The 14,534-nt window shown below is 64.3% G+C and overlaps 5 protein-coding genes across 5 annotated transcripts in view; 2 read left to right on the forward strand and 3 right to left on the reverse strand.

Annotated features, from left to right (window-relative positions):
* Nucleotides 1-656: 656 nt before the first annotated feature.
* On the reverse strand, nucleotides 657-1,796 carry EMIHUDRAFT_43593 (hypothetical protein; the record flags this gene model as incomplete). The annotated part of the gene is made up of 3 exons (XM_005781320.1): nucleotides 657-789; nucleotides 967-1,277; nucleotides 1,380-1,796. Coding segments are annotated over 3 exons (861 nt in total), but the record flags the coding sequence as incomplete, so codon positions are not given.
* A 496-nt stretch (nucleotides 1,797-2,292) lies between these two features.
* On the forward strand, nucleotides 2,293-2,907 carry EMIHUDRAFT_113934 (proline iminopeptidase; the record flags this gene model as incomplete). The annotated part of the gene is made up of 1 exon (XM_005781321.1): nucleotides 2,293-2,907. One exon carries the CDS (start codon nucleotides 2,293-2,295, stop codon nucleotides 2,905-2,907), a length of 615 nt encoding a protein of 204 aa, XP_005781378.1.
* Nucleotides 2,908-3,419: 512 nt separating this feature from the next.
* EMIHUDRAFT_234301 (hypothetical protein) lies at nucleotides 3,420-4,365 on the reverse strand (the record flags this gene model as incomplete). The annotated part of the gene is made up of 3 exons (XM_005781322.1): nucleotides 3,420-3,690; nucleotides 3,932-4,035; nucleotides 4,219-4,365. 3 exons carry the CDS (start codon nucleotides 4,363-4,365, stop codon nucleotides 3,420-3,422), a joined length of 522 nt encoding a protein of 173 aa, XP_005781379.1.
* Nucleotides 4,366-6,833: 2,468 nt separating this feature from the next.
* Nucleotides 6,834-7,788, reverse strand: EMIHUDRAFT_442838 (hypothetical protein). Its single transcript, XM_005781323.1, has 2 exons — nucleotides 7,442-7,788; nucleotides 6,834-7,369 (listed from the first exon to the last, which is right to left on the reverse strand). Exons 1-2 carry the CDS (start codon nucleotides 7,770-7,772, stop codon nucleotides 7,185-7,187), a joined length of 516 nt encoding a protein of 171 aa, XP_005781380.1. The 5' UTR covers nucleotides 7,773-7,788; the 3' UTR covers nucleotides 6,834-7,184.
* Nucleotides 7,789-12,852: 5,064 nt separating this feature from the next.
* The window catches only part of EMIHUDRAFT_442839 (hypothetical protein), a 4,338-nt gene continuing 2,656 nt past the window's right edge, over nucleotides 12,853-14,534 (forward strand). Inside the window, exons 1-3 of the mRNA XM_005781324.1 lie at nucleotides 12,853-13,375; nucleotides 13,554-13,757; nucleotides 14,298-14,459. Of these exons, the coding sequence (XP_005781381.1) occupies nucleotides 12,929-13,375; nucleotides 13,554-13,757; nucleotides 14,298-14,459 (813 nt within the window). The 5' untranslated portion in view covers nucleotides 12,853-12,928. The remainder of the gene's footprint in view (nucleotides 13,376-13,553; nucleotides 13,758-14,297; nucleotides 14,460-14,534) is intronic.

A 14,534-nucleotide genomic window follows, 5' to 3' on the forward strand; every position in this document is an offset into this window, starting at 1 on the left:
ATAGCTGCCCCCGAGTCCACGATGGGGGGAGAGACCACGTGTATCGTGTGTTTCGCGAGAGTCAAGTCGCATGCTGCGGTTCCGTGCGGGCACCTGTGTGCTTGCGGGCCATGCTCTGAGCTGATGCGAGAGTGCCCTTACTGCCGCGAGCCAGTGATGATGTGGATGGTTCCGCGTCCGGTCTAGACTACCGACTACCGTAAAGTAATTTTGAGATTATGTTTGACAAGTCGGAGCAGACGGCATCGATCGCCGCGAGGGAACGCTGGGAAGAGGCACGAGGAGGGCGGCGACCTCCGCAACCGACTGCTCTACCCTCTACTCAAAAAGCCGTACATGGAAGGCTCCCTCGAGAACGCACACAACGCCTCGGAACACCCATCTCTCTTGGGGCTGCACGCCGCCTCGTGGAGGAGTCTGCACCAAAGCGCTCCCGGAAGAGGTTGGAGAGCAGGGGAGGCCCGCTCTCCTCACGCCTCTGCCGCGAGCGTGCCGGCCACAGCCACGCTCTGCTTCCCGTCCGAGCGGTGTCGGCGGTACCACGTGAGGAACGGCGCGCCCGGCCCGTCGCAGCGCGCCGCCATCGGCGCTGGGTTCCGGGCCGCCTCCGCCTCCTCGAGCGCGATCACCTCCTCCGCCACGTCGCACGCCGCGGCAAAGGAGCTCGCTGAGCCGAGACGCACGCGCAGGCCGTGGTGCGCTTGGAGCGCCATGTAGAGCAGCTTGAAGAGGTGCGCCTTGACGACCGGAGAGGAGGTGATTGTTGTTATCATCATTTCCACCACCATCCTCATCACCATCCTCATCATTATGACAATGATTCTTATTGTGCCTTGACGACCGACGAGCAGCGCGGAGGGTGCCGCCGCGCCAGCTCGACGTACTCCCTCGCCAGCGCCAGCTGCCCCGCGCGACTCGCACCCACCCCCTCGAAGATGGCCGGGTTCTCGAGGGCGGCCTGTTCACACCTGAAGCTGTGAACAGGCGGCCAGAGGAGGTGTGGAGATGGCAGGGTTGTCGCTGGCAGCCTCAGACGACATGACTCCGTCCGCCTCCGTCGCGCTGAGACAGGCCGCGACGTCCTCCGGCGCCTCGACGCCGCCGTTGGCGACGACGGGGATGGACAGCGCGCGCTTGAGTGCACGGATCGCGCGCCAGTCGCAAGGCATGCTCCGCTGCTCCTTGGTCCTCCCGTGCAGCGTCAGCAGCGCACAGCCCGCCGCCTGCAGCGCCAGCCCGAGCTCGACGGTCCGCTTGTACGCCGCAGCCTCGGCCGCCTCCGCCGCTGCCGCCGCCGTCTCGCCCGCCGCTGCCGTCTCCCCCGCTGCGCCCTCGCCCTCCACGCCCTCGCCCGCCGCCGGCTCCTCGCGGCTCCGCACGGTCCTCATCTTGACCAGCACGGGGACCGACAGCTGCGAGGCGAGAAGTGAGACCATCGAGACAATCAGGTCCGGCTCGTCGAGGAGGAAGGCGCCGTAGTGCCCGCGCCGCGCAATGCCCTGAGGGCAGCCGCAGTTGATCTCGACGGCGTCGCAGCGCGCCTCGACGTGCCTGGCCGCGGCGAGCAGCGTGGCAGGCACGTCTCCGCAGAACTGCACGACCAGTGGCCGGTCGGACGGGTGAGGGTCAAAGTTGTCTTGCCGGTAAACCTCGTCCGAGGCAAAGTTGGCGGCGTGGAGCATCGGTGTGTAGCAGAGCTGCGCACCGTGCCGCCGTGCGAGCAGCCGGAAGGCCAGCTCGCTCTGGTTCACCATCGGCGCCAGCACACGGGTCGGAGAGCCGATGCTCCTCCACCACGCCCACGCCGCAGCCGCAGCCTGCTCAGGCGTGCGCGAGACGGCGGACGCGGCGCTGGCCTCGGCGGCAGCCTCGACGGCAGCGCTCGCGGCGGCCGTGGCGGCCGCGTCCTCGCCCGCCGGCTGCGCCTGCCGCGCGTCCTTGCGCCGCTTCTTCTCGGTCTTTCGCCGCTCCTTGCGCTGGTCGTGCTCCTCGAGGCGCTTGAGCCGCTTGGCCGCGCTCTTGGAGAGCTCGCCGGCGGCGAGCTTGGCCGCGAGCTCTCTCGCGTGCGCAGCCCGTGCGGCCGCGTCGCTCGTGGACATTTATATGTGTCTTCGTGCCGCCCTCGCGGAAAAGAATTTTAGGGTAGTTCGTATTTCTTAATTCGTTGGCAGCGCGCCCCCCTGGCAAACACCCCGGTCGCCCCCCTGTTCCCAGATCCCACTCAACCCGTCAGGTCCCCCAGCCGAGCCGGTCACTGGTGCTTGCTCGACAAAGTGACTTGCGGCAAGTCAAATGAAATATGGCCACCGGCTAGTGGTAGTCCCGATCGAGCAGGCGCGGCCAGCCTCAGGGCCAGTACGCACGCTGTCGCAAAATTGGCTACTGGCCGTCGAGGCTGCGCAGCAGGGGTTCGAGACAAACCCACTCTACTACCTGCTGCACGAGCCAATCTACTGCGACGGCCCGGGCGTCTCCTCGCGCTGGGCGGCAGAGCGCGTACAGGCGTCCCTCGGCCCGGCGTGGGACTACACGACGAGGCTGGAGGCCGGCGCCGAGCCGGTGCTCCTGACTGGCGAGATGGTCTTCTCGTGGATGGCGGACGACTATGCGTGGCTGAGGCCGCTGAAGGGCGCGGCCAACTTGCTCGCCGCCAAGGAGGACTGGGGGCACGTGTATAACCGCTCCGCCCTCGCGTCGGGCACGAGTCCGGTGGCGGCGCTGGTTGCGTATGACGATGTCTACGTGGAGCGCACCTTCTCAGAGGAGACAGCAGAACTTCTTGGCGGCTTCCCGCGCGTCCGTTTGTGGGTGAGCAACTACTTTCAGCACTCTGGCATCTCGGACCACCCCGACGCCTTTCTCAAGCTGGACGAGATGGGGCGGTGGGACGAGCCGCAGCTGGTGTGACATTTGGGTGGGTGGGTGGGGGGGGGGGGTGGGGGGGGGGGGAGGTTGAGGCCTAGACGGTCGCGCTCGGCACGCACTACGTTCTACGTAGCCCCAGTTAACAGGATCACAGGACACAGCGTGTCGTGGCTGACACTTCACTGTAAGGAGTCATGGGATTTGGCGCAGTCTCTGAAATACTGAATCGGTGAATCGCCACAACAACGCCAGATGCATGAACCACCAGATGCACATATGGGGGGGTCATGGCATGCAGCGAGCGCGGGCGGTGAATGAAGTTGTGTGAGAGGGCTCTGGGCGGTGACGCCAGTGCCCGGTGAGCATAGAGCCGTATGGCGGTGTCCGGCGTGAAAGGTGTACTTTATCAAAAAAGTTTGCGAGCTCCACGGTCGAAAACTCTCCACCACCACACGCAGACTTTTCCTGAAGAGATGCCCCGCTGACAGGTCTCTGACACTCCCTTTTCCCTCTCCTACTTTCCCTTTCCACCCCACTCTTTTCAATCTCAGAGGTCACAGCTCCGCCTTTTTCGACGCCTCGACCGCGCGCGCCACCGCCGCCTTGGTGGCCGCGTTCCTCGTCGCCGCCTCGCACTTTTCGAGCGCCTCCGCCGACGCGCCCGCCTCGATAAACACCGCCACAGTCTCGGTGTGCCGCGGCTCGCCGCCTATCCACACGCACCGCACAGCTCTGACACACTGGTCAGAGCGGCTTCCACGCGCAAGCTCGGCAGCTGCCCCAGCAGGCGCGCTGCATCGGGGCGTGCCCGTCGGAGTGCACGTCCTGAGAGGAGATACGGCGTGTGTATAAGAGCAGAGAACAGAGAAGAGAGAGAGAGAGAGAGCGCGAGCGCGCGCGCGAGCGCGAGCGCGAGCGAGCGAGCGAGCGAGCGAGCGAGAGAGAGAGAGAGAGAGAGAGAGAGAGAGAGAGAGAGAGAGAGAGAGAGAGAGAGAGAGAGAGAGAGAGAGAGAGAGAGAGAGAGAGAGAGAGAGAGAGAGAGAGAGTAGTGACGAGAGGTAGAGACATAAGTGTCAGGCTCGCCCACGCGTCGACGCCGTGCGCCATCAGCAGCCTCGCGATCTCTGCGCGGCCCTGGAAGCCAGCGCCATGCATCGGAGTGTACCCGTCCTACAAAGGCGCCGGTGGCCAATCAATGTGTGTCTCCGTCCGCTCTCTGTGGAGCGTGCGGCGGCGAGTCGCCTTCTCCGGGACGGTGACGTCAGCGCCGCGCTTTAGCAGGTACTTGACCGCCTTGGCCTTGCCAGTGAGAACGGCGTGCATCAGCGGGCTCTGTCCTCCCGGCCCGGTGACGTCGAGCGCACTCGGGTCTGCCTCGAGGGCCGCCTTGAGCTTCTGCATGCTGTCGGCGGCGACGGCGTCAAAGATGGAGCCGTGGCTCCGTGCGGACGCCAGAGCGGCGGAGAGGAGGAGGAGGTGGCGCAGACGTAAACGCGCCATATCGGGGGCGGTTCAACCGGGAGTGAAGGCGGTGCAAAGCGCGAGACACACGGTGATGTGGCAGTGGACAGCCGAGGCGACAGCTGTAAAAGAATTCGAGCGGGCGTCCGTTGTGGAGTGTGGAACCCCGCCTGTTTTCTTTCTACCAGAAGACGGCGCGTCAAAGAAGCCCGTGCGGAAAAGGCACAGATTGCACTCAAGAGAACAGCACGACTCGTCAGATGGGTAAGGAAAAGGAAGGCGTCTGCAAGCGGGCAATCTGCTGCGTGCCTCGCATGTGCATCACCAAGCCAAACATCCCGGTGAGCAGCGGGCTACCACACACACACACCTCTTTTGCGACGGCGGCGGCCGCGGCGGAGGGGGCAGCGTCGGACGAGCGCCGCTCATTCTCCGACTCGCCGAAAACACCCGCTGGTAGGCCGCCGCCTCCTTTGCCATCACGTGGAACACCGTCGTGCTCATCATCGGTGTGATCAACGTCATCTTTGACCAAACTGACGACGTGTTTGACGACGCCGAGGCCTGGCGGTCCGGCATCGGCCAGATCTGCGTCGCCGGCGTCGGGCTGATCGGCGGCCTTGTCGCCCGATGCTGCGATGGCCGTGTCGCCCTGCTCCTGGCCCTCGTCTGCTCGTGCGCGGCCTTCGCCGGATACGGTACGCGCCTAGCTCTGCTAAAACCACCCCCTCCCTCGCGCTTCGCATGCCCACCACCACACACTCAGCTCTCACGCTGCATGCCCACGCCGGACGCCGCCACACACACCCCGCCTCTGCTCTCACTGGCACCGCGCGCCCGCCCTCCCTCCTCCGCAGGCATCTGGGCCGCCCTCACAATCGTTTGACAACTCAAGTCTTCTGGGAAGCATTTTTCCAAAAGCCCCAAGGGGGTGGAGTTCGCCGTCGAAGGGACACGTCCAGCGATCGCCGCCACGATCCCCTCACCGATTCGAGGCACGTGCTGGCTCTGTGCTGGCGATGCACAGGTTGCTCCTCTACGCTCTCGCTGCCATGAACGGCGGTCCCTTCTCGTCCGACCCAGTGGTGCAAGAGGACTACATTTCACCTCTTCCCGGTGCTCTGCGTCGCAGCCTCATGGCCGTCCACGCATCCGGCCGATCGAAGCACAGCACCGTCCCGTGGCGTCCGGAGATGGATGCCTTCGTGCTGCTGCGCCACGTTCGAGACGGCATCTCGTTGCCAAAGGTGGCAGAGCAGTGGCGTTTGAATCCGCCACCAAACGAAGCAAAGATGCAATCAAGTGGCGATGGAAAAAGGTTCTCAAAAGACTCGACGCTCTCGACGACCTCCGACTGATCTGTGGATCCTGCGACGAGCGCGACGAGGCGGAGACGCAGCTGAACAGCACCGAGATCAGCCTGCAACCGTGGGTCGAGGACGCTCTCGTGAAGCTGCACGCGCGAAAAAACGTGTCGATGAGCTCAAACTACACTCCGTGGACGATCGAGGAGGACCGCCTTCTGCTTCACACGTACCAGAGCGGCGCAAAGATCAACGAGATACGCGTTGGTGTCCGCAGCTACAAGTCAATCAAGCACCAGCTACGCCGACTTCAGAACGTCACGCCACTGGTACGCGACGCGCACCACAAGAGCCGTTGCGACCCGGAGGCGCCGTTTCAGTACCTGCAGCACGACATCTGGACGCCGATCGACTCGACCCTCGCTCTACCGCCGTGCGCGCAGATCGACTGGATTCGCGGCGTCGCAAAGGTGTCTCCCTTACCCTGTTCGCCTGCACGCGCGCGTGATCATTCGGCGATCTCTATCGACTAGTGAATCCACACCCTCCCAAACCCGCATCTCCTCTGTCATTCATCACCCAATGATAATCATATCGGAGCCAAGGCAGTTTGACCAGACGATGGAGCGGCTGACGATGGGATATTGGCCGGATCATTGGGCAGCCCATAGAGCGGCCCAATACGATGGCGAAGAGTTGGATGAGCTGACCCCGTCCGTGACGCAGCGGTCCACCATAGAAGAAATGAGAAGTCAGACTAGCAGCCAGAAGCCCGCCAAGCCGCCCACTAAGTTGGGTAAGTTGAAGAATGCGCTGGGATGGCAGCATATCAAGGCGCACCTTGACCACGCGAGCGTGCCGGTCGGCCAGGAGAAGACCCTGTACAGCGAGGCTGGAGGGACAATGAAGCGTGCATGCACAGATGCATCGGCAGTGGCGGCAATGGCTCAGATGTCGTCGGTCAGGAGGGTGGGCCGTCAGCCTCGACGTCAGCCAGCTCCAAGTTCGACTGACATTTCGACCCCCACATAAACAGCTTCATGCAGTCACGTGAAGCCACGCAGTCACGTAACTCGTAAGCGTGTCTCGAGTCTCGCGCGCAGGGCTGGCGAGAATTAGAGCTCAGGCCTCAGCCATGCCAATCGATTCAGCGTGCTCTGAAACGCCCAAAACCGTCGAGTTTTTCGCCGTGGTCCAAACAGAGAGCTTAATATTTTGATTTTCTTGGCCACGGCCACGATTACCCGTCACTCGCTCACAGGTTTGAAAGCTAGAGCAACCTCCACCCCGACTCCCCGACCCGATCTCAGCAGCTAGCTCAGCAGCACCTTCCCGCCCCGCGGGCCGCGGCACCGTCTGATTATGCTCCCTGCCGCCGAATAAAGTAGTCGCGCCCCCTCGCCGCGGAGAGAGCGCGCTCGCGCTGCCGACCGCGACCCTACCTCCCCATGCAATGCTGCCTAACCCTCGGCTCCTGCCGCTCAGGCGGCCCTGCCGCTCACGCGGCAGAGGCCTCTGGCCCGCGACTGGCCCGCGCCAGCTGCCCGGGGCGCCTCAAGCGCCGCCGCCTGCTGCCATGAGTGACGATCCACGGTAGAGCGCGCTGTAGTCGAGGAAGTACGCTGCCTCCTCCGCCTCGCACGTCTCCCAAGGCGCCGGCGGGGCCGCCGCCGCCGCACTGTCGCCGAAATCCAGCCACGCCGCCCCTTCGCTCTGGACGCGGTCGTAGAGCACATTGTCTGAGGGGCGATGCGAGGCGGAGGTTGGAGGGGCCTTCGTGCGGCGTCAGGGGAGGGCGGCCGCGAGCTCACTCTCCACAATCCACGCTTCGAGAGACGACAGGAGCCGCAGCGCCGCAAAGCCGTCGTCGATGGCGGAGCCGGCTGCCGACCGGCCCGCAGCCCGCTCCGGCTGATCCGCCCGCCCTCGGAAGCTCGACCGCGTTAGCTCAGGCAGGCACGCGGCGCCGTGGAGAGACGCTGCTGCAGCGAGGTGCGGAGATCTCGACTCGGCGGCGAAGCGCCGTACGCACTCGCCGACGACCGCGACGTGGCCTGGTCGCATGATGGCCCTCACGCGCTCGGATCCTCGCAGCAGCTCGCGGTACATGGTGATGGTGAGCGTTTTGGAGGGCGCTGACATGCTGTTGGGACGAAGGCAATGGAAGCCAGGAATGGGAGGTAAATGCAGGCGGCAGAGGGTTGGCTCCTACCACTGACGTCGGCTACCCCGCCCCAATCTAGAGGCGGTATGTATGTAGCGAAAGTGAAGCACAGTCAGACCAACAACTGGGACACCACAGCGCGCGCGGTATACGTGTAGAGGCGGACTGAGGTACTGAGACGACTCGCCGCGTGTATACGGTCACGCCTCGGACTCCCCCACAGCCCCAGCCTCCCTACAGCGAAAGGAGATACGCCCGGGCCGAAGGCACGGCTAGAGGAGAGAGAGAAGAATAGGATGGATTGATTGATTGATTGATTGATGGGAAGGCGACACACAGTCCGACCAACGACTGGGACACCAACGCGGTATGGGTTGATTGATGGATAAAGCGCCTGTTCACGGCATTGAGGGAGAACCACGTTTTGCGGAAAGAGTCGCCTGTGGCATGCAGGGCAGCTTCGATGACGTCTGTGGCAAAGCTGGGGAGGTCGAGTACCCCTCTGCGCCTTTGCGTCCTCACGCCACCACGCTCCTAAACGGGCGGACATCCGTCACCAAGAAAAGGGTGGTTGCTTGTCTGCGGCTGTGCCCGGCAGGACCGCAGCGCGTGTGCGCTCACCTACGGCTGTGCGCCCCGCCCTGCAACGCCCCGCCCTGCCCTGCCCCTTCCCTCCTGCCCCAGAGCGTCTCACTCAGAGAGAGTCTTCTTGTTGGTTCAGTGTTGACAGAGAGACCGAGGAAAGAAATAAAGAAAGAAAACAGACAACACAAGGGAGGGATGGGAGGACAGTACGCCACCACCACACAGGGATTTTAGGGGAGAAGTGTGGTGCTAGCCGTCGCCCACCCTCGGGCGTCTACCACTTCCTATAGAAAACGGACATCCCAAGCATCTCGCAGCCGGTCTTCTTTTTGCGTCCCGTGCCCAGTAAAAGCAAGAAAGAAAACAGACAACCCAAGGGAGGGATGGGAGGACGGCACGCCCAGTGTTGTGCGAGGGAGCGCGGGGGTGTAAAATTCTTTTTGCGGGGGCGAGTTGTTCTCGAAGGAGCGAAGGGCTCAAAGGCTCTCCTCTCCATCTCTCCCCCTCCCCCCTACCCATACAGGACGGACCCCACGACACACGAGACGCACTCACTCATACCGTTGGAGGGGTCCCTCGCCTGTCTGCCCCCTCCTGCGCTCCTTGTCCCCCTGTTGCGGCGTTTGCCCTCGGTGTCCCGCTGTCGCTCGGCCCTGGCCCTCTGCCGCTCCGCCGCCTCCTCCCCCTTGGCGCGCATCAGCGCCTCGACCTCGAGCGTCGGATGTCGTGCCGCCGTTTTCGCCGCCCCTGCTTCGCTCGACTCGGGTTCGGGCCACACAGCGTCAGGCGCTGCCTCGAATGGAGTGCTCAGTCTGCCATCGAGGCGAACGCGAAGACGCTGACCGCAAACAGGCAGAGTCGCACGGCCGCCTGAACCGAGGCGAGTTGCAGCGCATCAGCTCGACGGTTCACATCGTTGATCTTCAGCACGATCGGCATCGCCTGCAGCGTCTCGACGAGAGCCACAGCCGCACAAGCCGCCGTCGACAGACAAAGATATCGAGCCGCGTCTTCGATCTGAAAGGCCTGGTGCCACGGATTGGCTGCAATCATCAGTGCGGAAAGGACAGTGATGACCCGCGTTGATGACTCAGCAATAGCAGCGGACTCGACGACATGTGGGCGAGGAGTGTGCCTCTCCGCCGGCCCCGTGTCGCGTGGTGCATCGAAAACCACGTGGAGGAGCGTAAGATGCTCAGTGATCTCATCAACGTCGACGAGGGGCCCCCGAGCCTTCGCCAGCTCCATCAGACGGTCCAGGGTCTCCTCTGTACGAGGACCACGAGGGAGAGGATATCACTTGGCGGCCGAGCAATCTCTACGTGCTCTCACTGTGTGCCTAAATCACGTCGGCCGAGCAAATACGTGGGGTTGCACGCACCCGCTTGCGACTTGTCCTCGTCCTCGGGCACGGTAAGCGTCTCGTCGGCCTTCCCAGAAACGGTCTCGGCTGGCGCGGTTGTGGTCATTTCACCTGCGAACGCCGAACGGGCGGGTGATCGTCGCGAGCGTGTGCTGTGAGAGCACGCGGCAAGTCGGCGTGCGCGCGGTGCGCGCGGTGGAGTGGCGGCGGGTTGCGCGTTTTTCTGCGGCATGAGCGCTGCTACGGCGGGGCTCTCTCCTCCTCTGCGCGCCGCTCTCTCGGAGCAGCTTTTGTCTCCTGTTGCCCGACTGGCAGACGCCAAAAATAAAATAGCGGCGCCCGATTTCTATTACCAGGAAGTACGCTGTCAGTCTGCCTGTGGTAGAAGAGACTGCCGGTGAGACGTCGGAGGAAGGTCGCTAGTCGAGAGAGATCGCCAGTGGATAGGGAGTCCACCGTGCTGCGAGCCTGTCGCTGTCCCTTGTCAGGAGCAGGAGAACTAGGAGAGCGCAACCAGTAGGAGGCCCGCGCTTGCCCCCGTGCCGCCGGGTGCAACCTGTCCTATACGAGAGATGGGATTCCTGTCGTGAGGGTGAACCCCCTGCCCAGCCCCCCTCCGTGTCGCGATGCGCTCCCCGCTCCCGTTCCCCTGTGTCCCTGATCGTCCTACAAGATCCTGCTTGTGCAGGTGGGGACCCTGTCCTTCTCCCACCCCTCGTTTGGCGTGTCCGTTGTATTTATTTATTTATAGTACGCTGTTCTTTTCACGTCCCCAGTGTCCTGTGAGACAGCCGGCAGAAAATTCTTTTTTCATCGATCCTTGGTCACGTTCGTTCCGTCCACGTTTGCGTGTGTATATGCGCGGCGGCAGCGCGTTCCCCGCCTGGTTCGCGGAGAGTGCCAACGGGTTTCTTTGGTGCTCCCGACACAACGGTGGACAGGGAGCCTATCTCCCTGCAAGGGAGGCGTTCGGCAGCGCCCCTCTACAGGGACTTCCTGCTGCCATCGACGGTCGGCGGGGATGGGCGGCGGCGCGGTGCTGCTCAGAGTGCTGCAGGGCTCGAAGCTCACGGCATGCAGCGGCGAGGGCGCAGCCAAGCCTGCAGCAGTGCCAGGCCGTCCTCTACTCGATGCCCGAGCGGCACCGCAACCTTTGGCTGAGGCTGGACCATGACGGCTCGGCGGCCGAGGCGAGGCTGCTCCAGCTGCTGGAGAGTGGCGAGGCGGAGGACCCGATGCTTGCCCGACCTGCTGCGCCGCGAGCCGCGCCGCTCTCGCACGATGAGGCCAACCTTGGTCTGATACAGAAGCGACTGTGGCTCTTCTCAAAGTACACGCCCGCGACTGCACTCGGTCGGCCGCTTCAATCAGAGAGGGCGTTGGCCGCGTGGCACTCCACGGTCGACTCACTCTCGACGTTGGAGGAAGCAACAAGGGCGCTTCAAACGTGGCTCGATGCGACTGGCGACGTCCGCCTCACGGACGAGGTCGAGGAGCTACGCCAAGAGTTTCGGCGGAGCGGAGGCTCCTTCTCGCTCGAGCAGCTGAGAGACTGGATCGAGTCGTATCATCGGTGTCGGCACAGGCGGTCGGAGGAGGAACTCGCGGCGCGTCGGCGGCAGCTGGCAAAGCGGCGGCGAGAGGGCCAGAAGGAGTTTGAGAGGGCGGTGAACGATGCCGTGCGCAGAAACGATTTGCTGGTGAACGGCGGCGGATTCGTCACGCTGAACGCGGGCAAGATCATGTCGCAACAGCAGCTCGATTCCCTTCGCGAGGATGGCGTTGTCGGTCTTTCGCCCGCAGAGCCGCATGTCCTGGAGGTGGACGGCGCCGGACGGCCCGTCTCGGTGGCGTGGGCGACGGACGAGCTGTATGTCCCGCCCGTACACTTGAACTGTGTATTGTGGATGCTGGCGGCGCTGCTCGGCAGGTCTCTGTCGGCGCTCGGGGCGGCCACCGACCCCCTCGTGCTCCTCCGGCCGAGGCTGGTTGACTACGGCATGGTGGCGGCCATGCTGCGACGCAGTCGCAGCATTGGTGCGGCACTGGGCGCGCTCTCCCTTCCGCGCGTGCCCAACGTGACGTGGGAGATCATCCGGCGGCGAGCCGGTGTCTATCTCTTCACGGGGCTCTTGCTGCGAGGTGGCCGATACCATCGCCACGCGCTCGGGTATAATGCGGGAGCCTCGCTGCTCTACATTGGGCCTTGGGTCGTTGCGATCAGCGAGGCGGATCGAGCCCGCCTCGATCTCTTTGTCGCGACGCTCGAGCTCGAGTTTGGTGTCTTTCTGCCCGCGCAGTGCACCTGCCGTCAACTGGTAATCGACCCGCGCGCGGCGACCGGCCTGCCACTAGTGAGCCAGTCTGTCTCGCTCGGTGAGGAGCGCACTAGGGTGAAGCGGCGCCGCGGCGGGCGGGCGAAGCGGGCGGGTAAGCGAGCGCGCCGGGCTGGTGCCGACGGGTGCGTGGAAGGGTAGACTCGTGACGTGTTCTCATGTGTGAGCTTGTGGCGCCCCAACGCGCTCGCTCGCAGCACCGGCAGACTCCGCGACGGAGCCCTGACGGTGCGCGCGAGACGATGGGGCTACACAGGTTCGCACACGTGAATGCGTCACGGATTACTGCTCCTTCCACGCGCGCTGTTAGAGGTGCACCCGTCGGCGTCGCGCGTCGGTGCACGGCGTGGGCCGTCAACCCGTCATGCCCGCCCGCCGTTGCGACAACGATTTTTTACTGCCGTCGGCGCCTCTATAGAGAGCGCTTGTTGTCGGGTGACACAGGTCGTGTGTGGTGGCGGCGTGCCGTCCTCCCATCCCTCCCTTGGGTTGTCTATTTTATTTCTTTCTTTTTAGGCACGGGACTGGCGCGCACTGGCACACCAACACAGGTACACCACGAAAAAGAATACGAGCTTTGGGCTTCTCTGTTCATCGGGGAAGGGTCCACCATCAATCAGGTTAGGCGACCAAAAATTAAAAAAGAAAATCCGCGCCAGAGCCGCCCTGCGGCCAACGTGGTAGGTAGGCAGGTAGAAAGGTGAAGAACAGCCACAACGTGGTTTTGGCAACTACAAACGAAAAAAAAGAAAAAATTTTGCGCCAACAGCCTCTCACCTTGGCCGCTCCAGCGCCCTCAAGGAGAACTGTGAGGTCAATCTCCGTTCTCTCAATCAACGAATCCGCAACGATGGTCGGCGTCCTCCGCTCCCTCGGCGCGCCCGCGCCTCTTGGCTTCCTCAACGGCGAGTGGCAGCGCCGCTGCGACTACGGCGGCCGCGCGCACTACAGCAAGGAAGCGGGCGCGGCCGGCGGCGCTGGTGCGGCAGCAGTGGAGCTGCACATCTTCTTCGACGGCGAGGGGTGGGCGATCGGCGCGCTTGGCAGCGGCCGCGGCGACGCCTACGCCTTCGCCGCGTCCGACGCGCTCCACCCCAACACAGTCGACAAGGAGGCGTGGCGGCTGCGGCTCGCAGGCGCGTCGTACCAGTCCTCCTCCTTCTTTTCGGTGCAGACGGAGGGTCCGAACAGCGAGGCGGAGCCCTTCTCGATGGAGGAGCTCGGCGTCGACTACTTCCTCCGCGCGCCCCCAAAGTCGCGCCGCGTCGTCTGGTTTGTCGACCCGACTAGCGACAAGGTGTGCGGAGCTTTCCGAGACACTTCCTGCTAGCAACACGCGCTTGCCAGAGGGCGGGTCGAGCCTCTGCCTGAGCCGTCGCGCCTCGGAGGCACTGCGGGCCACCCGTGCCTTCTCATGCCCTCCTGCCTTGCATGCCCGCCAACCCACCCTCCCTCGCGCGTCTTCCTTCCCGCAGGGCACCGTGCTGCACTCTGCCGCAAAGAGCACGGCGGCGACGGGCGGAGGGGGGCGCGGGCAGCCGGGCAAGCGGTACTGCCACCTCTGCCACCGCTGCGTCTCCGCAAACAACTGGGTCTCGCAGCACCTCGCCAACACCCACCGCGCCGCCGCGCCGACGGGGCTGCTTGCCATCAGCACGGGCGACGAGAAGACCGTCGAGGTGCGGACACTTCCGAGACACTTCCGAGACGCTACCGAGACGCTACCGAGACGCCTCCGAGACACTTCCGAGACACTTCCGAGACACTTCCGAGACGAGCGGACGGTCGAGGGCCGCCACACCTCCCCTCGTCCTCCAGCGCCGCCACACACGCCGCTCCGAGACACACACACACACCGCGGGCGTCACGAGGTGCCCCTGCCTGGCTCCACCCGCTTCGTGGGCTCAAGCGCCTCGTCACCATCTCACGCCGCCATACTCGCCCCTCTCCCTCTCCCTCTCCCTCTCTCCCTCTCCCTCTCCCTCTCCCTCTCCCTCTCCCTCTCCCTCTCCCTCCCTCTCCCTCTCCCTCTCCCTCCCTCTCCCTCTCCCTCTCCCTCTCCCTCCCTCTCTCTCTCTCTCTCTCCCTCCCCCTCTCCCTCTCTCCCTCTCTCGCGCGCACCGCCCTTCCTCCTGCCCTCGCCACTCTCTGCGACGCGAGCTGACGCGCGTCTCTGCGCAATCTCAATCTCAATCTCAATCTCAATCTCAATCTCGCAGGTGCGCTGGGTGCCGCCGCACGCCGGCGGGCCGGTGCTGCCGGTGACGGCGTACCAGCTGTCCGTCTCCTTCGACGAGGGCGCCACGTGGAGCGAGAACCTCTCCCCCTCTTTTGCCGACAAGACCGCCCCCGCGGCCCGAGTCGAGATTGCGCGGCTGCAGGCTCTCGCCATGCTCTCTCCCTCGCCTCCACTTCCCCCCTCCCCCTCCCCCTCCCCCTCCCTCCCTCTCCCTCTC

The sequence above is a fragment of the Emiliania huxleyi genome, assembly GCF_000372725.1.
Source record: "Emiliania huxleyi CCMP1516 chromosome Unknown EMIHUscaffold_203, whole genome shotgun sequence".
Classification (NCBI taxonomy): Eukaryota; Haptophyta; order Isochrysidales; family Noelaerhabdaceae; genus Emiliania; species Emiliania huxleyi.